The sequence below is a fragment of the Cnephaeus nilssonii genome, assembly GCF_951640355.1.
Source record: "Cnephaeus nilssonii genome assembly, chromosome: 7".
Lineage (NCBI taxonomy): Eukaryota > Metazoa > Chordata > Mammalia > Chiroptera > Vespertilionidae > Cnephaeus > Cnephaeus nilssonii.
In genome coordinates, this window is record NC_137078.1 from 74,219,033 (window position 1) to 74,243,786 (window position 24,754).

Consider the following 24,754-nt stretch of genomic DNA (forward strand, 5'->3'; position numbering starts at 1 on the left):
GCGTGGCTTGTCTAACACCCGGAGCGTGTTTGACGTTAAAAAAAAAAAAAGCCAAAAAAACAAAAGACAGCCGTCACTCCCACACACAAATCCCAACCCATAAGTTAAATGGCCGCGCAATCTAGCTCCAGTGGAGTCCCAAGTGCAGAGAGGCTTGTACGGTGGCCGGTAAGGGGCACCCATGTCCAGTTCTTGACCCCCGACTAGGTAATGGGGAAGGAGCCTCGCGTCTGCTCAGTGCCAGTTCCGCCGGGCCGGGAGGCCGACCAGCACGCCTCTCCAGACGGGAAGAAATCCAACGCGGGCACCTCCCCTCGGATTGCGGTTGCGCGTCAGCCAGGTCGGGCAGGGGGCCTGGCGCCGGCGGCCCGGAGCGTGCGCAGGCGCGGGGGAGCCCTGGGATTCATGGCGGAAGTGGACCTGGTCGCCGAGTTCCCCCAGCCCGCTGGTGCTGCGCGCTGGGCCGAGGTTATGGCTCGCTTCGCCGCCCGGCTAGGCGCGCAGGGAAGACGGGTGGTGCTGGTGACGTCCGGCGGCACTAAGGTCCCGCTGGAAGCTCGGGCAGTGCGCTTCCTGGACAACTTCAGCAGCGGGCGGCGCGGGGCCACCTCGGCCGAGCTCTTCCTGGCTGCGGGCTACGGGGTCCTGTTCCTCCACCGCGCTCGCTCTGCCTTCCCCTTTGCCCACCGCTTCCCGCCCCAGACCTGGCTGTCAGCTCTGCGGCCCACCAGCCCAGCCCCTTCGGGCTTACTGAGCCTGGAGGTCGAGGAGAAGGCACTCCCGGGCTTCGCTGCGGCTCTGAGGAGCTACCAGGAAGCTGCGGCTGCCGGCACCTTCCTGGCCATAGAGTTCACCACTTTGGCGGACTATTTGCATCTGCTGCAGGCCGCGGCCCAGGCGCTCAATCCGCTAGGTGCGTGCCTTGGGAATTCCTCGGTTCCCGGGAGGCAGTGCCTTTCTCCCCAGACACCCCCTACATCCCCATAACCCACAGGTCTCACAGCAGGGGAACCTGAGGTGGAAAGGATCTGATCCTATACACCTTCCCGATTTATTACACCCTGTGCTTCTCTTTGCAGGCCCATCTGCGATGTTTTATCTTGCTGCAGCCGTGTCAGATTTCTATGTTCCTGTCTCTGAAATGCCTGAACACAAGATCCAGTCATCTGGGGGCCCACTGCAGGTGATGGGCGCTTCTCTTCCAGAAACCTGATCCCCTGTAATCAATCCTGGCTTAACCTCCTGATCTGGAGGTGGCCTTTCTGCATTTCATATGAACTAGGCACTAGGGATACAGAAATGAGTAAGACACGGTTCTCCCTCAAGGACCTCACAATTTAGTGAGGGACCTGGACACAGACATAATTACAATACAGAGTGGTAACTGTTCGAGGTACATACAAAGTGAAGTCAAAGCATGCGGTGATTGAATCTTGGGAAGTCAAGGAAGGCTTTCTAGAGATAACTTGAACTGAGTTTTAAAAGATGAGCAGAGGGTGTACCAGTCAAAGTGGGGAAGGTCATTCCAGATAGAGTACGCAATCGGAGTTTGGAAATGGGCAGTGACTATGAACTGAAGTTGTTTGATAAGGCCAGAGAGCAGGGAGAGTGGTGGGAATGGAGAGCAGAAGAAACAGCTTAATTCATAGAAGACTTTCTCTTCCTTCTTAAGGAGCTAGGACTTTTTATCCTGTGGAGCCAAGGGAAACATAAGTAGGAGAATGAGAGTGTTTTTGTTTGAGAATATTGTAGCATCAGTATGAAAGGTGAATTAGAGAGAGAGGCAAGGGTTGATTAGATGGGGGTTATTGCTGTAGTTTAAGGAGGCCGTATAGGCAGTGTAATAGGGTGATTGAGATATGAGATAATCTGGCTTCTTGTAACCTGAGGGAGTTCTTAGTCATTTACTGGATGATACAAATAGAATTTAAATAGGAGAAACTACCTGTGGGGCACTTCCTTTGTAGGATAGTTCATTTGTTTGTTTCTTCAACAAATGTTTATTTATTGAGTGCCAACTACATGCCAGGCACTGTTGTAGGACCTGGAGGTAAAACAGGGGAAAGAAATATACTGTGTCTTTGTGTTGCTTATACTCTGTAGAGGAGACAATACTATGTTAGGTAGTGATAAATGCTAAGGAGAAAAAGTGGAGAACGGGTATATGATCCCTATCACACTCTCTAATTTTTTGAGGGGAAAACTTGATGATTTGTGATGTTACGCTATTTAAATTATGGGAGCTTTAGTTTATCTTTTATTTTTTAGCTCTATCTTGGAAGTACACAAAACAACTCAACATTCTTTTTAGAAGGGATTGAGAATGGTATAATAGACATTGTGAGCAAATGAAAATAAAATCAGTTATAAGTACTAAGATGTGTTACAAGTGACAATTTTTAAATGGAATAGCCATTCTATCAGTGCAAGAACTATTTTAGGCTGAGGCTTAAAAACCCGACTTTATTTGAGCTTCTGCCAAAGTAACTTTTGTATGAATAGATTATTTGCATTTGTTTACATGGGGGTTTGGCTTAAAAAATAGAGGGAGATGTTTGAGAAAGTGTAATGCTGTTCTGTGGGGTTCTATTAATGGCAAAGAGTATGGCAGAGTAGGACTGATTCATTATATATGGTTTGCTCATAGAATATGTATGAAGCTTTGAAATTAGGGATCCTTATGAACCCTCCAGAGCCAAGGCTTTTAAGCTGAGCATTTCATATGCTTTGAAAAGTGTGACAATGAGAAGTCCCACTTAAATTGACATTGTCAAAAATCTGAGCCCCTGCTTCCTTAGTTTCCCATGAGATTGACCTGGTAGGTAGTGACCTTTGTTTGCTTATTAAAGCTTTTCTTTTTCCAACACAGATAACAATGAAGATGGTGCCAAAAATGCTTTCTCCTTTGGTTAAAGACTGGGCTCCCAAAGCATTTATAATTTCCTTTAAGTTGGAGACTAATCCCTCTATCATAATTGATCGTGCACGGAATGCTTTGGAAATTTATCGACATCAAGTGGTGGTGGCTAATATCCTTGAGTCACAACGGTCCTTTGTGGTTATTATAACCAAAGACTCAGAAACTAAGTTATTGCTATCAGAGGAAGAAATAGAAAAAGGCATGGAAATAGAAGAGAAGATAGTGGATGATCTTCAGTCCCGACACACAGCTTTTATACAAGGCAAAAATTGAAGGATCAAAAACTATAGGGTCAAAAATTGTTCGGTGGACCAGGGCTCTTACAGATGGTGAGAACTAGAATAAATCCTTTGCTTTCATAAAGACAGAGAAAATGAAGGGAAAAAGCAGTGAGTGGTGTGCAGGCGAATATGGTTTGCTATTTGTTTTTTAAAGGTCATTTCATACCCATTAAAAATGAAAACGAAAGCAGAGCAATTATGACTGACCCACCCGACACATTCACCTGAATGTCATCTTGATTTTAAAATCAACATGAGCTGTTTCTCACCCTTAAAAAAAAAAAAAAGAGCTTATTGGGAATTCTATTCCTTAAAATATACATGTGGGGCCTGAATATCAACCGTCTTCATACTATAAAGTGAATTATGGTTTCATGAATGGCCATGCTTTGAAGATCAGCTGTTGATGCCTACTATGTGGTCGGCCTTGATGATTATGAGGATTAAAAAGATGAGTAAACATGTCTAGTTTGGGAAATGGATATATAAAAAATTAAGTGCAATAAAGTGTGTGCCCAAAAGTTGACATTGTGGAAAGGATGTTGTTCTTTGGGGATTTATCAAAGATGGGAATAGGAGAGAAGGACACCTCCCTGAAGGTAGATTGCCTGAGGAATAATGAGCTCCCTACTGCTTTACTTTTTGCTTTCTTGTAATAGAATTACTCCATGTTTGAGTTAACAATTTACCTTTCAAGTATGTTAGGACTGCTCTTCAGGGAGAGAACCTGGGCTTCCGCCTGGAACCAGGCTGGGGCCAGTTGATCATCTCTACCCTTGGGGAAGCATTACAGTGTGGTAAAGTGTATGGGCTTTGGAGTCATCTTAGCCAGGTTTGACCACTCCAAGCTGCACTACCTGTTAGCTCAATAAATTCAGACACCTGACTTAATTTCAGTTTTCTTATCTATAAAATGGAAATAGTCACTGCAAAACAATGCCATTTGTTGTGAGGATTAAGTAAAACAAGATAAATCACTTGCCTCATGCCTGGCACATAGTTTACACTCAATAAGTGGTTGCAATTGTTTTCTTCACTTACTAAGGCAGTATTGGGCTGGTGCCCTGCTGGATCCTTGAATCCTTGAGAAGTTTTCAAAGCACTGGCTGTCCTGGCACAAGAAGTGTAGTCCAGAAAAATCCACTAAATGATTCGTACAATGGTCCAGAGTACAATTTGGAAAACTACCATTAACAGCTAGGTAGAGGCAGGTACTGTGCTTCACACAAATATTTGATTTAAAGTGTAATTCGTGATGTTTTATGGAGTGAGTTGGGAAGAGTAGCCCAATGTGACTGATAATAGAGGTACAATAAACTTCATTTGAAAAGATTTGAACAGAAGTGCCAACATGCACTGAAATAGTTCATTAATTAGGAAGTGTGACCTTGAGCAGAGGAAAAATAACCAGTAATCAGGACTGTTCTGGAAGCAGTAGTCCCATTGAACAAAAATGTTTAATTAACTTTAGGTCCAATGGGCAAAACCTTAAAAGCAATAGTTCTGTCAGCAATGGCTGCAGTACTGAAGTGATAGGAAGTAAAAGATTGATTTTCTTCCCTACATCTATAGCTTTATGCAGAGATGGCTATCATCATCTTTGTATATACAATGAGGATAAATGGAATTAAAACTAGAAGTAATCTTAATGTTTTTATCTTAAATATTACTTCTCTTGGAAACCATTTCCTATCTTGTTTATGCTTGTAACAACCACCACTTCTCTCCATGGAATATTTAAAGTGTTTTGTAATTCTGTTTAGTTTCCATTCCAAACACTTAAACAGTACTTACACATGTTAAAATTCTAAAGATTTGGGGGGAAAATACCAATAGCAAATGGAAGTGAGCAAAGAAAGAAAGAGTGAAAAGGAACATGATTTCTTAATGAGCAAATGAGAAAGAATGTGATCTAGACTGGAGAACCAAGGAATGCTTCCTTGAGGAAGTGACCCTTGAACTGATATAGAATGTAAGTGGGCTTGAGGTGATGGTGGTGAGCACTTTAGGTGAGAGGAAAGAACTTGTAAGGGCTCTGGTGCCAGAGGTAGAGGTTGAAGCAGTTCTAGAAAGTAAGGGATAAAATCCACCCTGATCATGCCTATAGAACCGGCAGAGCTTTGGAAAGGACCCTATGGGAAACTAGAATAAGATTTAAAAATGTAAGTACGTGTTTGTGATACTAGAAAAGCCCTGTAAACATGAGTAAAATCGAGCCTTAACTAACTGGAATCTTACAATAAAAGCATTTAAATGAAGATGATATAAATTGAGCTTGTGTTAAATTTTATGTCATCTAGAAATTTTTATTTTGCATTACATAGGTGGAGGAATGGGTTACCTAAACCGAGTTGCAGTGCTTAGGATTTTTTTTCGGTGTCTTCATTTTGACAATAATAAGTCGGCTCCAAAATGTGATTTGTTTTAGGTCCCTCCGGTAGTTGGTTACAGATCTAGGCCTAAAATTCATGACTCCTGACGTAGCACCCTCTCCCTTTTAAGAATGAAGTTACAAGATATGTACACATATAATACCTTAATGAAAATAAAAGAATGAAGTTACTTCTAGAAAAATAAATCCAAGGTAATTATGCCGGGGCTCTAGATAAGGCCTGGCGAGAAGCTGTGTGAGAACTATCAATGCCTGGGGACAAAAAGTTGCGAACGCGCACCGTGACGTTACCATGGTTACTACACAGCCTAAGCTGAGAGCCACACCACCGATCCTGTCAGAAAAGTCCCGCCCCACGACCTAAAGGCCAATGGCGTGCACCGTCACGCTGGTCTCCGCAGGAAGAACAGCCCCTGAGCCAATGGAGCGCGTCGTTCCTATCGTTCCCGCCGGAAGAACGCCTTGGCGTCTCCGAGGCTGGCGCGGTTGCTATGACGCCCGGGACTCTGTAGGCACCTGCCCCTCGTCGCGGAGCGTCTGTGGAGCGAAGCGACGCGGGACCCTCCACGCGCCCTCAGAAGACAACTTCCGGCCTGCTTTCGGAGGTTCCCGCCGCAGCCCCGAGGAGGGAAGCACCTGCTCTCCGCTCTTTTTCACCATGCCAGGTCCTGCCCGCCTCTCTCCCCAGTATGGCTCCAAACCACGGGAGGAAAGCCTCTCCCTGGCTCGGCCTTTCTAGCCATGGGCTTGAGTGATTCTGTCTTAGGATTCTGAAGTCTCCGGGACCCAAAAGCCACAGGCACTTAGAGTTAGGGTGCCGCTCTTATTTAGAGAGGCCTTAGAACACCCGCAGTTAGGTGGGCGTTCCATTTCTCCCTTTTCAGGCAAAGATTCCGAAGCTCGCGGCCGTTTATTAACCACGTCCACCGAGCCACGGCTTTCCCGGGTGGTGAACAAAGAACTGCCGTTTTCTACGTTGTTGCCCCGGGTTCGCCGCGCAGAACCTTAATTCCCGTTGGAGCTCTGGAGGCCTTTTGCACCCTCAACATCAGACGTCATCAAGTCAGTTAACCTTCTGCCTTTCAAGCTACAATCTCATCCACTTCTCTCACCACCCTGAGCGCCAGTTTTCTCATCCTGCTCCCTCCATGGCCATTTTCACCCTTTCTTGTCCACGCTGCACCTTACTGAGTGTCCATTCATCTCCACCACCTCTGTCACCTACAGACCCTCTCCTGTTTGTCTGCTAGTACGTTGGGTAGCTAAACATTTCACGTTCTCCAGCCCAGGAGTCATTTGGAGTATTTTCTCTGTTTCACGATGGAAAGCTTCTTGTCTTGGGTAAATTGGAGACTAAAAGCGCACATTGGTAAATACAGATAGTAATTACCACAAGCCTAGTGTGTTTTGAAAATGGAGAGGGAAAAATCAAAATGCAGTTTGGGGTCCATCTCAGACTTATATAAAGAAAGATTGTTCCTTGTTTAAGTGAATGCTTCATTAGGTATTTTAATTATGTATTCATGCATGTGACAAGATCATTCAGAATGATCATGTAACAGGATTCCAACTTTAAGCCATTTGAACCCAACACCTTGATATGATAGAATTTTTGGAAAGAAGATGCTTGAAACAGTTCTTACGGCTCCTCTTCATGTCAGTTTCTTGATCAGAAAACATCCTTTGTGATGTGAGCCAAGAAACAAAAACAATGAGGTGGAATGATTGAAAATAAATATTTTTGGCAAGAGGCAGGCTTAATAATCCTGAAAAGACTGGATCAGAAGGCCTTAAAAATAGAATAAGATTCATTTATATCCAATTCATTTGTATTTTACCTTGGAAAACTTTGTCTTAAAGTATGTGTTCCTTACTGAGTCTTACCACTTCTTTGGCATTCAGATTAAAATGTAAACCTATTTTGAAGATATGTAAAGTGTACATTTTTAACAGGTATTTTGGGGCTAGAATGGTTTGGTTATTTTTATTTCTCAGGCCGATTACAGCAGTTATTTGTGATATCTCATGCTTGAGAGGTTTCCAAATACTGACAGAAATTCAGCTTTCTCTTCAATAATAGATTGGAAAAGAAAAACAAGTTCTGTAGCCTCTTCATTTTTTTTTTTTTTGCACTTAATGAGAACTGAATAAATTCTAACTCTTGAAAAAAAGGGCTGTTGGATACAGTATTATAAGGAGCTTTCCTTTCCCCATCCAATATGTATATGCTGAACAAATATCATTATGGCCATGTAAACATAATTAAAATTTTTTTCTCTCAACCTAGTACAGTAGTTCCAAACCCGTAGGGCAGTTTTGCCTCCCAGGAGACATTTGGTAACATAAAGAGACATTTTTGTTGTCACAACTGGAGGTAATCTACTGGCACCTAGTTGGTAGAGGACAGGGATGCTGCTACACATCCCGCACAATAAAGAATTAGCCAGCACAAGATGTGAGTAGTGCCACGGCTGAGAAACCCTGTCCTAGCATGTCAACAGTTCATATTTTGTTATGTCAGCCCTTGCTCATGCATGTACATTTTTACATAGTTACTAGTATAGTGTGCATTATGCCTTAATTTTTTGCTTAATTTTATATTTTAAGCATTTAAACATTGATACATTGTTTTTTACTTTAAAAATTATTTTTCTCATTTATTTGAGAATTGAAAAGGAAAAGACTGTGTATTATATATAGTCTTTAAGATGTCTATACATTTAAAACTATATTTGTGTAGAAGAAAGAAAGAAGAATTAGGGTGAATAACCTAACTGGATATGTCTGTTTTTTTGTGGCCATGCTAATTACCTTGTTCTCTGTGTCACTCAAAGACCAAAGCTCATCCTTTGCTCAAAGCCAAGGGATGTGTTGTAGTATGAGGTATGGTCCTGGCTCCTGGAGGGCACCTGCTATAGGAGAAATAAGAACAAGTAGAAACGACTCTTCACCCATTATCCTTGCACTCTTCTCACTTAAAATTCTGTCTCAGTTTGCTTTGACAGGTTTACCACCTCATTCTTTACATCTAGAAATTTCTGAATGCCCCAAAACACTACAGGATGTGCTTCTTTTCAAGGAGTGGACTTTTAAGATACTTAATGAGCACTTATTCAGTATCTACTTTGTAGAGAATAGTATATTTGCATACTTTGTTACGTGGGCAATTTTAGACGCAGTTTAAATGTCAGAGCATTTACAATTCAAAGACTGGATTTGTATTACCTCAAGATCCGATTTTTTAGGATTTTCAATTTACTCAGCCATTGGGTCTCAATAAGTCCACTGGACAAAATATTAGTTCTGAGGTGTCATAGCAGAACAGTCAAAGGGATGCAAATATTCAAAGTCATGGAAATATCAGCAGCATGATGGGGATCCGTAAGTATACTGCATGAGGAGCTAATGTCAGCTGTGGCAGAAGGTAAGACTGGAGAGACAGGCAGGAATCAGATTGTGAAGAATCTCTGGTGCCAAGTTGAGGGGTTTGAACTCTTCCTGAAAGCAAAGGGAACGTTAAGCAGCAAGTGACTTGCATTCAGAAAGATCAGTCTGAGAGCTCTGTGGAATACAGGTTGGATGGGAGCCAGCCTGGCAACAGGGAAATCAGTTAAGAATGCTATTACACTAAACTGGGCAAATAGTGAGGAGAGCTTAAATTAAGACAGCAATTGTAGACATGGAGAGGATGAATTAGAAGATAATAAAAAGAAATTAAATCTACAAATTCAAGGACTGGTTGTACATGAGAGTGATATAAATAAATAAGCATGAGGGACCAAGAATGTCTGGCTTTGGAAACCATGCTGATGGTGGTTTTATTAACTATGGAAAACAGAAGTAGGAACAGGTGTAAGAGAAAGAAGGGACTATTCAAACTGAGTTGTTCTCTAGACAATGGATATGCATTGGTCTTAAATAATTGACTAATTTTATATTGCTTTCCTAGCCTGCATTCTCATTCGTACCTCTCCACGAATCCTTGCTTTATGGCAAGGATTTATACTACTACTTCCAACCCATTCCAGCCACAACTGACTGAGGATTACACAGCTAACTTCAGAGAGGGGGCCACAAATTCATTGGGTGAACAACTAATAATTTTCTCTTTTTCATAAATTTGAACTAAGAGAAAAAGAATGGAAATGACAATCTGAAAAGTCGCATAGATTTAGGATCTGAATGGCTGTTTTCATTGTTGCAGAGGAGCAAGCAGAGAAAATCCAGCCTTATAGAGAAGCAATTTAATAAGGCTGATTCACAGAGAGACCCAGAGATGAAGGACCTCATAGGTCAAGAGAGACTAGTAATGGCTGTCCAGTTCCATATCCAGTTCCAATGCAGCCATGTTTAATTTGCAGGATGTGCCCTTGTATCTCATTCTTTTGGTAGTTGGGATTGGTTGGCTGTGAGGGACAGAAATATCAAAAATAATAATGACTTTTAAAAGGTAGAAATTTATTTCTCACATAAAAGTCAAGAAGAAAGTAGTCCAGAACTGATAGGACAGCATCTTGGAATAGTTCAAGATTCAGATTTCTTCTCTCATGATGGTGTTTCATCCAGGGCATGTGGCTTCCCCTCATGGTATCCAGGGTGGCTGCTCAAGCTTCAGGTATCTTGTCTGCATTCCAGCCAGTAGAAAGGAGGAAGGAGTGAGAAAGAGCGTATCCTGTTCCTTTAAGGACACTTCTAGAGGTGTCACACAACTGTATTTACATCTCATTGGTCAGAACTTAGTTATAAGGCTGTATCTAACAATAAGGCAGGCAGCTGTGTGATTGGACAAAAAATGATATGTCTTTGTAGAAAAGGGGATGAATAAATAATGAAGGACAGCTGGCAGTCTCTGCCACATGCACTTGTATTTGTTCTAACTTCAATGTGTTTCTGTTTCTTGCCACTTTTTTGAGATACATCTGGAGCTCAGCAGAGATAGATTATGTAATCCTCCTAACAGGCCAATGACTTAGTTATTACTATTACTAGAGGCCCAGTGTGCAAAATTGCACGAGACCCAGACCCTCCACGCTGGCGGGACCCCAGACCCGCCTTGCGCAAGTAGCTTGCCTCTGTGAGCCTCACCTTGCCACGCGAGCCGTGAGCCGCGAGCCTTGCCCTGCCTCCACGAGCAGCTCGCGGGCCAGCGGGGAGGGACCGAGAGGTGCTCCATGCACCTCCTGGTGATCGGTTGTTACGGCATTACGGCCACTGGCCTTTTATAATATAGATATCAATTTTTTTTAGGGAAACAAAAATGTAAAAAAATTAGATTACTTGTATAAGTCACACAGCTAGAAAGTGGTAGAGCTAGGGTTTGAACCAAGGTATGTCAGATTTCCATGCCCAAGCTATTGATCATGATAGAAGATCAGAGAGCCATAGGCAGGGGTTTTAGAAATGGCCACATTTGAAGGGTCTCTGGGAGAAGAGGGGCCCAGGAAGAACACAGACAAAGCCTGGAGAGATAAGAGTAAAAACAAGAGAAAGTGACATCACAGAACAGGGAAAGGAATTACTTTCAAGACAGGAGTGAACAGATATTGTAGAGAGATCATATATAAAAAGAACAGAAACATGTCCAGTTGGATCTGGCATTTTGAGTCATTGTTGACCGATTTTGAGTACAGTAGTAAGAGCAGATGCCAAAATGCAGTGATTTGAGGAGTGGAGGAAATTAGAAAGGACAGTAGCTTGAGGGGAATGTGTTGGGATCAAAGGAGGGTTATTTTTGCATCTTTATTTTTGAATCAGAGACATCTTGAGCTAATGGCAAGACAGTAGATAGGGAGATAATGAGCATAAAGAAAAAAGACTCCCTTGAAGCAATATGGGGTGGGCTCTAGAACACAGGTAAAGTGATTACCTTAGGTCAGGAGGATGGAAAACTCTTCCCCTGGAAAAGGGAAAGAGGGTAGCGTCTAAAGGTGAAGGTTATGTTGGTGACAGAGGAAGAAGCTGACAGAGTTTATGGTGACCTGAGTTTTACTAGTGCTGTGGGAGATGAGGTCATCTGTCGAAAGACTGGAGAGATGAAAGTTCTGGATAGTTGCGAAGTAAAATGGTAGCAGAAGCTGGTAAAAAAAAATACATAGAATGACCCATGCAAGCAGAGAAGCTTGACTCAGGCTGCAGACCATGAATTTGGAGTGGCTCCAGTCTGCATGTTTGTTTGTTTTTCTACTAGCACTCAGCAAACTAAAATAGGTAAAGAATACTAGTCAAATGGTTGAATTTTTCCAGGGTTGGGATTTTCAAGGAAGATGGGATAAGGAGCAAGATAATTGGAGTCATTGGTGAGAGCTTGATTGAAATGATCAACAGTTTAAGGGGGAAAACCAGAGAGTATCTGGTAGTTTGAGAGAGAATGTAATGGTCCAGGAACTAGAGGCCTCCCAGGAATTGTAGATTAATTATAGTTCCATAGAGTTGCCACTTCACATCCATTAATGTGGTGACTATGTATATTTTTTATGGCAGTTCCTCAAAAGGTTAAACATAGAATTATATATCCAGCAGTTCTGCATATCTATTCTTAGGTATCTATCCAAAATAATTGAAAGCAGGGACTTGAACAGGTACTTGTACACCAGTGTTCATAGTAGTATTATGCACAATAGTCGAAAGGTAGAAATAACCCAAATATCTATCAACAGATGAATGGATAAATAAAATATATACAATGAAATATTAATCAGCCTTAAAAAGGAAGGGAATCCTGATAGATGCTATAAATTGATAAATCTTGAAGACATTTTGCTAAGTGAAATAAGCAAGAAACAAAAAGACAAATGTATGACTCCACCTATATGGGGTACCTAGATTAGGTTATTTGTATCAGTAGACTAGAGGTTACCAGGGGCTGGGGGAAGAGAGAAATGGGGACCTTTTGTTTAATGGGTACAGAATAACTGTTTGGGATAAGAAAGAAGTTTGGAAAATGGATAGCAGCAGTGGTTTTATAACATTGTGAATGTACTTAATGCCATTGAATTGTACACTTAAGAATGTTAACTTATGTGTTCCTAGTAACACAAATACCACTTCATCAATCAGCAGATATTTAACTTTTACACCACCAATTAGTGCAAGCTATCATGTAGCATGACCACTTTCAACTTAAAAAAAAAATTAAAGACAATATAGATGGCAGGCTTAGAGTAAGAAGTTTAAGAAGAGCGCAGAATGTCTTAGATGTCAACAAAAATGATAAGACATATTATGTGAGCAAAATGATTCATTGATAGTCTAGAATTAGTGGGCTCTGTAGCTTCCAGAGGAGTCCTTTTATTTCTAAATATTCACTAGAGGAGCCCTGACTGGTGTGGCTCAGTTAGTTAAAGCGTCATCCCATGCACCATAGGGTCACTGGTTTGATTCCCAGTCAGGGCACATACCTAGGTTGCGGGTTTGATCCCAGGACAGGATTGATGTTTCTCACATCAGTGTTTTCTCTCTCACACCCTCTCTCTTCTTCTCTCTCTAGAATCAGTGAAAAACATATCTTCAGGTGAAGATGTTTAAAAAAAAATTCACTACAGGGAACAAAGGTTTCTTTGGTATTTGTAACATTGCAAAGGATCTTTGGGAGATTTTCAGATTATTAAATTGCAAACTTCAGAACTGAGCAGACAGAAAAGCTTGTATTTTTAAAGATACTATCATACATTTGCATTATATATGTCATGTCATTTATTATTTTAGAAGATATGCAGCTGTTGAAAGCTTTGATTTTTTTAAAAATATATTTTATTGATTTTTTACAGAGAGGAAGAGAGAGGGATAGAGAGTTAGAAACATGGATGAGAGAGAAACATCAATCAGCTGCCTCTTGCACACCCCCTACTGGGGATGTGCCCACAACCAAGGTACATGCCCTTGACCGGAATCGAACCTGGGACCTTTCAGTCCGCAGGCCGACGCTCTATCCACTGAGCCAAACCGGTTTCGGCGAAAGGTTTGATTTTTTGTATGTTAGCTATTTCATGTAAGTGCACATAACTGGGTAACATAACAATTAATAGGAAAACATCTTTGTAGAGAGTCTAAACACTTTAGTAGAATACATTTCAATTATTTTAGTAGGGCAAAAGTATGTTTACAGTTGTGAGTATGTGAAACAGTTTATTCTTGTATTACTTATTAGTTATTGTCTTATTTATTATTATTAACCTACTTTACCCACCCCAGAAATCTGTACATATCAGATTTCTTGCATGCTCAGTTCCATGTAGTGTGTGTGTGTGTGTGTGTGTGTGCATACACATATGCCTCTTACTTCTATCAAGGGAAAAGTTCAATTAGACATACTTCATCATCTTGAGAGAGAAAGAATTGAACCTCATGGTACTACAGGAGAACTACTCTATTTTATCTAGTTCCTATTCCAGCACAGTGAAGACATGCTGAGGACTACTTCCAGAAATCTAGAAGAACTTTCAGTGAGAAACATGGAAAAAATGAAACAAGTAAGAGCTAATAACATAAAAAAATTTAAATACCTATGTTTTTTTCATTGTCCATTAAATTAACACATTAAAAAACAATTGAATATCACTGTGTAGTTTGCAAAGCACTCACCTATACATTTTTTTAATGAAATATATCAACAATCTGGATTGATTTCCAGTAGAGGACATGTACAGGATGTTGCACAGAGATGACTAGTTGACTCTCCAAATAGGCCTGCTCGTGGTGGCTTTCATTATCTTGGTAAATTCTTCCTTGTCTCAATAACTGACCCTCTAGCTGACTCTCTTGCTTGTTGGCTTAGAAACGTAAGTGGATCTGCTTCTCAAAGGTACTCTTGTATTAACTAATCTCACAGATAAGTGTTCAGAAAAATAGAAACCAGCTTTTTACAATAAAAAGTACAATTGCCAGAGGAACCAGTCACATATGTCCTATGGCCTGATGGATTCACTCCCTACAAACACACTAATAGGAAAGGGAGGCAAATTTTAATCATGTTTACTTGATGAACAAATGGTTCTAAGATTTTATAATACCAGCTAAGATAGTCATATTTACACAACAGGGCTATCTATACCTGCCCTTATTTCTAGACCTGTTATATCCTAGGACCAGGTTACCTAGCCCTTAGATGAGTCAATAATAATATGTTTTGACTCTCTTATCACTATTTGATGTTTCCTGATCAACCTACTTTCTTTTTTTTAAAATATATTTTTATTGGTTTCAGAGAGGAAAGGAGAGGGAATGAGAAATAGAAACATCAATGATGAGAGAGAATCTGCTGCCTCCTGTGCACCCCCTTTTGGGCATATGACGTTGACCGGAATGGAACCTAGGATCCTTCAATCTGCAGGCCAACGCTCTATCCACTGAGCCAAACCAGCTAAGGCTGGTCAACCTACTTTCTGACATATTCTTTCTTTAAATGAGTTAATTCTCTCAGGTTGCTCGGGAATCATCACTCTGTTGTGTCTCCACATCTCGGTTCTGATAGGAAACTTGTTGATTTTTAAATTTAACTCTTAGAAGGCAATGCGATTTCCATAAAGAGGAATGCAGCTAACAAAAGCAGTAGAGCATATTAGACCAGGAACTTCAACATGAGGCAGACGGGTGAAAATTTGCCTTTACCACTGTCTCGCTGTGTAACCCTGGGCAAGTAACTGACATCTTTGAGTCTGAAAAATGATAATAGTTTGTTCAAAGGGATTTGTGAGGTTTACCCAAGGGAATGTGAATAAACCTTTCACACACCGACTTGTCACCTAACAAGTATTTCATAAATTCTAGCTATTATTATTAGGAAATAGGTTATTACTCTTACTGCCATTTTAAAGAGGAAGAAACTTACCAGGAAGTTCTAAAGCAAGATTGCAATCCTGTTTTTCTTCTATGCTATTCAGCTTTTTATTCATATTCTGAAGAGTTGTTCGATAGGCTTCAAAACAATTGAGCAAAATGCAATTCCGTTATTTTGGTAGTCTACTTCTCAGCATTTTGGCCCCGTCTCTGGTTCTGGCCCACCTGAGTGTGCAGCCTAGCTAGCTTTTCCCCCTTGTTCCTTAGCCTCTCTCAGCCTGCTTTATAGTTCCATAAGACTGTGGTAAAAATTAAGTACAGGGTGGGGTAAAAGTAGGTTTACAGTTGTTCATATGAAAAATAATACAATCAGTAATAATAATACAAGAATAAACTCTGTGTTTCCCATACTCAGAACTGTAAACCTCCTTTGCCCTGTATTTGATGTCCTTAACACATTAGTGCCTGGAGCACATAGTTATCTCTCAATCTGTTATTATTAGCCATATAAAGTACCTTTTGTGAAACTGCCATATTAACCAGAAACTATTTTAAAATAATACCCAACAATGTATTTTAATAGAATCTCCTATTAACATTTCAGGCATCTTAATCAATTTTAGTATAGGAGTGTATACATATTTATGTAGATTTTCACTGCATGGTATCATGACCATGTTTCCTAAACCATAGATAAGAAGATTTGATTTGAAACCTTATATATTAATGGGGAAAATATTAGAGACAGTGACTGTCTCATAAAATTTGTGATTATGTGTCATCATATCTATGGGAAATGGTGTCTGATAACCCACATTTAAGGCTGAGTTTTCTGTTTATTTCTCAGATGGTAGCCTGACCAGTATTGCTCAGTGGTTAGATTGTCACCCTGTGCACAGAAGGGTCACGAGTTCGATTCCTGGTCAAAGGCAGGTACCTGGGTTGCAGGTTCTATCCCTAGCCCCAGTCAGGGCATGTGCGAGAGGCAACCAATCAATGTGTCTCTCACATCAGTGTTTCCCCCTTTCTCTCTTTCTCCCCATCCCTTCCACTCTCTCTAAAAATCAATGGAAAAAATATCCTCAGGTAAGGATTAACAATATATATATTTCTCAGATTGTAGACACAATAGTATGGTGATCTCTTAATGGCTCTTTCACTTAATAGACTTTTAATATGAGTTAAAATATGAACCATGGACTAAGAGTAAGAAAGTGTATTATTTTCTTTTTAGGTGGGAAATGATGCAAGCTATGTCTGTAACTTACCAGAGGAAAGAGAAGCATTTTCTCATGGTTATGAAAAGGAAAACAAACATCTTATACATGAGTTTAAAGAACTCCAATGCAAACAAGGTAATTTCTCTTTTTGTAAAAATGTAATTTTAATTCTAAAAATTAATGTGACATTAGAAAATTTGGGAAATGTATAAAAGTAGGAGGAAGGAGGAATATATGTTGTCCACATTCCAAAAGTACTTGTAATGTTTTAGATGTATTTTCTGCCTGCCTTTTTAAAATATGTATTCTGACTCCACACAACCACATTTGACTGACTTAAAAAAATAAATAAATAAAATAAAATAAAATATGTATTCTGAAATATTCTAAAATGTGTGTGATAGAGTGCAGAATGGTTATTTGCTTCAACGTCTATTATGGTACTTACCACACTGTGTGATAATTACCTGTGTCAGCTCCTCTGGGGCAGAGATTATGTCCTAGTCTTAGTGGTTTCTGTGTTCCCTACAGTACCTGCCTTATAAAGTAGCTAGCATATTAAGGACTCAGAAAATATTTAGTATAAGTACTTTAAAGCTATCAGGGAAAATACAGATAGAACCACGTATATTATTATTCTACTTTGTTTAGCTCCACAAATTAATGCCATTGTATGTGGTCAATGATTATATTTACCACACATTTCTTATTTTCTTTGTTCAGCATTTTTCCTTGCATCTCAGATATTCCATTTGGGATCATTTTCCTTTTTTTCCTTGTTAGAATTTCCTTTTATGAAGTTGATGGACAAGTTTTTCCTTTATTGTGAAGCGCAAGTGCAGGGAAGGTTGAGTTAATCATAGGACATATTTCCACACTCTTTTTTTGTTTGTTTGTTTTTCCTTTTTTGTTATCCATTGGATATATTGAGTTTTCTCCTGCTAGTTTAAAAGTTTGCATTCTATTTGTTCATATAGTGGTTGCATTTTAAGAGTTTTCTTTCATTTCTTCCAACATCATCATCATCATTATTTTGACTGTTTACAACACAGGCTTTATTTAGTGGCCATAAAATGGAGAAGTGGGAGTTTAAACTTCCAAATCTACTTCTCCCCTTCCAGCATTTGTAGTTACTCTCAGCAGGAGGGTTGTTCAGGGCTCACTGCACAAAACAGAAAATACTGTATGTCCTGCTCCCAGCATAAATTAGCTCATGAAGGATTGCTAAATATGGGAATGATATTATTGTAATGTAAATTTATATACAATTTTCTCCAGCATGTTAGTGATTTGGGCTACCAGCAACCATTGAGGTTTGTACCTAAATTCCATTCATCCCACATTCCTCTGGGCTCAGTTTGGCCACGTGTTTGCCTTGGAAGTGCTCATTGCAAAGATATCCCTAATCTTTGTGCATTCTGACTTTGTTTCCATAACTCTGCAGACTCAAATCCTCCTTTAGCTCACCTTTACAGCAGGCTTGATTTTAAAATATATATATTTTATTGATTTTTTTTTTTCCACAGAGAGGAAGGGAAAGGGATAGAGAGTTAGAAACATCAATGAGAGAGAAACATCGATCAGCCGCCTCCTGCACACCTCCTACTAGGGATGTGCCTGCAACCAAGGCACATGCCCTTGACCGGAATCAAATCTGGGTCCTTTCAGGCCACAGACGCTCTATCCACGGAGCCAAACCAGTTAGGGCGAGGCTTAATTTTTAAAACAAAATAAAACACGAAGTTTCATATTTACTATAGTATTCCTTTATTTTTTAGGAATTTGACATATCTCTTTATATGTACCAGTATAATTATTAAGATTGTTAATGTCTTTCATAGCACTCCAGTTACACAGTGACAAAGGTTGTGAGTGGTCTATAGAATCTGTTTTTTCAATAAGCTCTATTATTTTAGTGAGCAATTTTGTAAAATACAAGTTGTTTTTCTTTTTAGGAACACCTGTGTCAGGCACATCAGAAATGCTTATATAATGAAAGGATTATCTTTTGAAGGTAGAGATAACATGATTTGATAATGGATTTAATGTTGGGTAGGAGATAAGCAAAGAAGTCACTGTTGACCCAAAGTTTTAGGATTAAGCAGTAGAGTTCTTAACTGTTCAGATGGGGGACAGTATAGAATGCCCTAGTTGGGGGAGACAGTAACGAGTTTGCTCTTGGTCATATAGATTTTGAGGTCTATATTAAACATCCAAGTGAAAGTGTCAAGTAGGCAATTATGTATGTACTAGAGGCCCAGTGCATGAATTCCTGCACGGGTGAGGTCCCTTGGCCTGGCCGGTGATCAGGGCCGATCGGGGCCAATTGGAGCCGGCCAGCTGGGGAGGTTGGCTGTAGGAGTGCACTGACCACCAAGGGGCAGCTCCTGCTTTGAGCATCTACCCCTTGGTGATCAGTGCGCATCATAGCAACTGGTCATTCAGTTGACCAGTCGTAATGGTCACTTAGGATTTTATATATAGATTTGCAATGTAGTTCAATCAAGATGTAAATTTGGGAGTCATCAGCATATAGCTAATACTTAAAGCCTTGAGACTATAGGAGATAACCTAGGGCAAGCATGTCAAACTCAAAGGCTAACATGGGCCAAATAAACAAGGTTTAAATTTAGGTGGGCTGCAAAAAACCCAAAAGCTTCAGTTTTCATAAAAACATAGGTTTATTTAGATAGAGACATACTGAGTACAAAGGACTAAAATAAATGAGTAATCATTAACATAAAATAATAGAATATTTTAATAAAAATTAATATTTTTTCTTGAACATTAACTTACCAGGCACTGAATAACTGCACAAATTAATAAGCGTAATACAAATAAACCTAATTTTCTTATTCTCCTTAAGTGAAATATTTCCTGTTGTGCACACAAAGAAGTCAGCACAAGACTAATGGTGTGGCAATTGGCTGCTAAAATATTCGCTGCTAGTATTAGTGGAGAGAAATGGTGCGCCTGCGTGTAAGGCACGTAAGGGAAATGAATGCAACATGATTATAGTAATCAGTCATTAGCATTAACCTCTAGTTAATAACTAGTCATTAGCCTCTAGTTAATAACTAGAGGCCCGGTGCACGAAAATCCGTGCACTTGGAGGGGTCCCTCAGCCCAGACTGCACCCTCTCGCAATCCGGGACCCTTTGAGTAGGGTCCCTAGGCCTGGCCTGAGATCAGGGCCTGTCGGGGCTTTGCTTCCCCTGGCTGCTGGCAGCTGGCCCCACCCCCGCCGCTGCCACTGCTTGCCATCTGTGCAGCACTGCCCCCCTTCTTCCCTGCCACCAGTCACCTCCCTCTGCAGGCAACAGGCGTGGGGTGCAATTGCTTGGCTGGCCTGGGCCTCTCTCTGCTGGTGGGCCTGGCCAGTGTGGCTCAGTGGTTGAATGTCAACCTATAAATTAGGAGATCACAGTTCGATTCTAGGTCAGGGCACATGACCGGGTTGTGGGCTCGATCCCCAGTGTGGGGCATGCAGGAGGCAGCCGATCAATGATTCTCATCAGTGATCCCTCTCCCTCTCCTTTCCACTCTGAAAAAAAAAATATGTGTGTGTGTATATATATATATATATATATATATATATATATATTTTTTTTTTTTTAAGAAGTTAGCTGGTGAAAGGACTGAGAAGGTAGGACACTAGAATGATAATTTACCTGAATATTGAAGTTACCAAGAATTTTGGCATGATTTGTTGAGTCACCTTGGAGAAGTTATTTAGTTTCTTGGTGCCTGAGCTCTCCTCTCATAAAACAATAATCTTGGTTCCTACATCATTGGGTTGTAGTAAGTATTAAATGAGATAAATTTATCTCAGACATTAGTACAACACCTGTCACATCATAAGCACTCAATAAACAAATTTTAAAGTTACTCAAGAACAAATTTTAAACTTATGCAAGTAGTAAGAATATCTACTGCTTTTGAGAACTTTTCCCACTACTTTTTTGTTATAATTTTGAAAGTTTGCAAACACCCCGGAGAGATGGAGAGAAGCATAATAGTATCAGTATTGCTTACTTTTTAAATTAATGTGTTATCTAATTAAGAACTCATTTAGCATCTTATAGTTATTTACCTGAATTTCTTTTAACAGTTTATTTCTGTTGTTTCTTCCTAATAGAAGCACAAATAAAAGAGGTTGGAGAAATGTTGTATCAAGAAGACTCTGAAGTAGCTCTGAGCAGCCCCAGTGAACAGATTGCATACTTACTGGTGGACAGAAGTAAACTCTTGAGAAAACTGGAACATGGGGACTCAAAGCCAGAGTCACAAAGATGTATGAGCAGTAACCTACTGAAAGAATTTGCCCAGGTATTCTAAAATTAGCTAGATAACTGAATAAGGGGCATTACTTAATAGTACTACCTAATTGCAAGTTAACTCTACCTTGGAAGTATTTTGTTTGAATATATTTAAATGTATGTAATGATGCTGCAAAAATGATCAGATTGTACATAAAAGTATTTTAAACGTATCACAAAAATTTGGGAAGAAGAAAAATCAGTTACCCCTTTAACACATAGCTGATTTGTTTTGAATGTATCAAAATTTAATCAATGTGTATTATATCCTTTGAAAAATCACATTAGAGACAGTGCATACTAGTACTTCTTTCCAAATATGTATGGAGCTCCCCTTTTGAGAAGTCCTTTAAAATGGACAGCACATCATTTTAAATATAATAAGTTCTCATGGAATTAAATTTTTTGATCTGGTAAATGTTATTAAAAGCTAAATCGGCGTGGCTCAGTGGTTGAGCATCGACCTATCAACCAGGAGGTCAGGGTTCGATTTCTGATCAGGGCACATGCTCAGGTTGTGGGCTCAATCCCAAGTTGGGGCATGCAGGAGGCAGCCAATCAATGATTCTCTCTCATCATTGATGTTTCTATTTCTCTCTCCCTCTCCCTTCCTCTCTGAAATTAATTTAAAAAGCTAAATCCAGTGAATAAAGTATATACTGGGAATTTAACCCAAGATAAAGAAAAATATATATGGATAAAAGTGTATATCATAGTATTATTTTCAATAGCAAAAATTGGAAACTACCAAAATGTTTCAGTGATGAATTATGTTATGCCCACTCTGGAACATTATACAGGCTTTTAAAATTATCATTACAAAATCTGTTCAACAATGTGGGAAATGTTTCTCATAATGTTAATGAAAAAGTCACGCCCTAGCCAGTTTGGCTCAATGGATAGAGCGTCAGCCCATGGACTGAAGGGTCCTGGGTTTGATTCTGGTCAAAGGGCATTTATCTGGGTTTCAGTCTCAAGGAGACATCTGTAATACTCTCAAAAATAAATATTTTTTTTAATGAATGTGAATATAAAACACTGCAATGAAACATACCAATATGTTAAAAGTGGTTTTGTTATGTAGATGATTTTTTCTTATCTTTTAGAAAAATTCATATAGTGATTATATTTATTTTACACTTGATCTTAGCCAAAAGGCCGAGAAGCGATTGATTATATTTATTTTAAATTAATGTATATCTTGGGGATTAAAAGCAAAATATAATTGAGATTGAATTTCTTCCTTAGCTTTTATAATGCTTTGAAAATAATTGCAGAAAATGAGCTGTAAACATGATATGAGCTTTGTTCAGTGTGTTCATACCTTGAAATTCAGTGAAATGCTTCATGTGAAAACATTTTACAAACTGTATTTAATGTTCCATATAAGTGAGAAGAACAGTTTCTTTCTTGCCAGATGATACTCATTTTAATGATTAAATATCAAGTGTGTATGTATTAATCCTCACCCAAGGACATGTTTTCGTTGATTTTAGAGAGAGAGGAAGGGGGAAAGAGACATCAGTTGGAGAGAGAAACATGGATCCGTTGCCTAAAGAAACAGGCATCTGTTGCTTTCCATATACATCCCGACCAGGGATCCAACCCGCAACCTGGATATTGCCCTGACCGGGAATTGAACCTACATCGTTTTGGTGTATGGGACAATGCTCCAACCAACTGAGTCACCTGGCCAGGCCTAAATTTCTATCTTTAAAATAATCATATAACTAAAATCTTTTAGATATGCTAGATTGAGCCATATGAAATTGCATGTTTATAGGTCAAAAATAATCAAATATCACCAATTGTATATAGTTCAACCTAATAAAATGATACACATACATGAAATATTCTGTTTGATACTTCTATTTATTGGTTTTTAAACACATAGGAAATAGTACAATGTCATAAGAGTACATTTACTTTTTCATTTTATTACTAACAATACTTTTATTTCAGTCCCATAATGAAGACATAGAAAAAGATAAAACATCACAAAACTGCATAGAGAGAAATGTGGAACAAATAGCAAAGAGGTTAAGGATGGTCCATGAAGAGATCCGAAGGCTCACTGATGAACTGCAAGGGAATGAGAAAGAGCAGAGTAAATTAGGTAAGCTGTGGTTACAGAAGAACATTTCTGACCATGTTTTAAGTGTAATGATCTTTTCTCAGGGTGGAACATGAGCACCTTCAGAAAATAATCTTTTCAGAAAAACACATAAATATCTGATAAAATGCCTCATTTTCTTCAGGTCCAGAAATTTTTATTAAAGCATAAGCATAACATACCTATCAAGAAGTACACAACTCTTAAGTGCACACCACCCAGCAAGAAATCCTCAGCACCCCAGAGGGGGCCTTCATTTCTTCTCCCTATGTCTACACCCTCTCTCCTCCCCAAAAGTAACTACTATCTGGACTTTCAACACTATTGCTGAGTTTTGACTACAGGGCCCACACATTCTTTAGTTGTTCTTCTTGTTGAATCTTATGTTTGCAGGATTCATCCATGTTGTTGCCTATAGCAGTTTGTTCACTCTTGCTGTTTGTAGAGTATTCCATAGAATAAACATACTCAATGTTTATTTTTTTTATTTTATTTTTTTTTTAAATATATTTTATTGATCTTTTACAGAGAGGAAGGGAGAGGGATAGAGAGTTAGAAACATCGATGAGAGAGAAACATCGATCAGCTGCCTCCTGTACACCCCCTACTGGGGATGTGCCTGCAACCAAGGTACATGCCCTTGACCGGAATCGAACCTGAGACCCTTGAGTCCGCAGGCGGACGCTCTATTCACTGAGCCAAACCGGTCAGGGCCTCAATGTTTATTAAAATTAAAATAAAATCATTTATTTTATTTATCCTTTATACTGTTGAATACTTATGTTGTTTCCAGTTGTGGTCTATTATGAACAGTGCTGCTCTGGATATTCTTGTACTTATCTATATATTTTTAACTGTGATATACCTAAGAGTAGAATTATTGGATCAACAGGTTATAAGTACATTCTACTTTGGCAGAACATATATAAGATAATAATGATTCTGTCAAATTGACTGTGGAATTAAAAACAAGAATGCATTTTAAACAGTGAATATTGTATTATTTTCCATATGAAAAACTGTGAACCTACTTTTGCCCCAACCTGTATTTTGTTTTTTTTCTCTTTTAGATTCTGCACTTGAAAAGGCTCAACTAGAAATTGATGAGCTGAAAGAAAATCTGACAAAGTTGAAAGAAAATGGTGAGTCATTTTAGCAGATATAATATTTAATAATATGTTACATAATAATATAACAATGTTTTAAAATACTACTACTACAAATAAACACTACTACTGCTATTATTACTATTTCAACTACTATCACTATTACTACTATTTGTTGCTTAATAGTCACAGGTACTCTACCAGGCACTTTATGTGCATTACCTCTCATCCTCACAACAGTTTCAAGTAGTGAGAATTATTATTCCAATTTCATAGATAAAGAAGCTGAGTCATGGTGAGGTTAAGTGAATTAGCCAATAGAAACATTAATTATTATAGCTGGTATTTGAACCCAGATATGTCTTGACTACAAAACCTGTGGCAAACATAAATAATACATATTTTACTGGGACAACTGGGATCAAGACACCTTCTAAAGCACTTAACAGCACCTCACACACTTGTTCACTGAGAAGCCAACAGACTTGGCATAAGTGGTGAATTGGTTAATCTGACCCTCGCTTGACTATGTAAAAATGCTACTAACTATAAATAATATAATGAAATTTGAGTGTTGTAATGGGAGCAACTAGAAAAATAATTTAAAATGTGTTTATTGGTCCCTGGCC

General features: G+C 39.3%; 2 protein-coding genes across 4 annotated transcripts in view; both read left to right on the forward strand.

Annotated features, from left to right (window-relative positions):
* The first annotated feature begins 182 nt into the window (after positions 1-182).
* Positions 183-4,562, forward strand: PPCS (phosphopantothenoylcysteine synthetase). 2 transcript variants are annotated; one of them, XM_079776667.1, is made up of 3 exons: positions 183-340; positions 1,080-1,183; positions 2,870-4,562. In XM_079776667.1, the coding sequence occupies exons 1-3, from the start codon at positions 211-213 to the stop codon at positions 3,191-3,193; spliced, it is 558 nt and encodes a 185-aa protein (XP_079632793.1). In that variant the 5' UTR covers positions 183-210; the 3' UTR covers positions 3,194-4,562. The 2 variants fall into 2 exon arrangements, with proteins under 2 accessions (XP_079632793.1, XP_079632792.1); XM_079776666.1 differs by lacking the exon at positions 183-340 and adding an exon at positions 368-913 and having other exon boundaries at positions 2,870-4,094.
* Positions 4,563-13,893: 9,331 nt separating this feature from the next.
* The window catches only part of CCDC30 (coiled-coil domain containing 30), a 66,005-nt gene continuing 55,144 nt past the window's right edge, over positions 13,894-24,754 (forward strand). For both annotated transcript variants that reach the window (XM_079776664.1, XM_079776665.1), the window contains exons 1-5: positions 13,894-14,061; positions 16,602-16,722; positions 20,726-20,916; positions 22,869-23,022; positions 24,090-24,161. In XM_079776664.1, the coding sequence (XP_079632790.1) occupies positions 13,996-14,061; positions 16,602-16,722; positions 20,726-20,916; positions 22,869-23,022; positions 24,090-24,161 (604 nt within the window). In that variant the 5' untranslated portion in view covers positions 13,894-13,995. The remainder of the gene's footprint in view (positions 14,062-16,601; positions 16,723-20,725; positions 20,917-22,868; positions 23,023-24,089; positions 24,162-24,754) is intronic.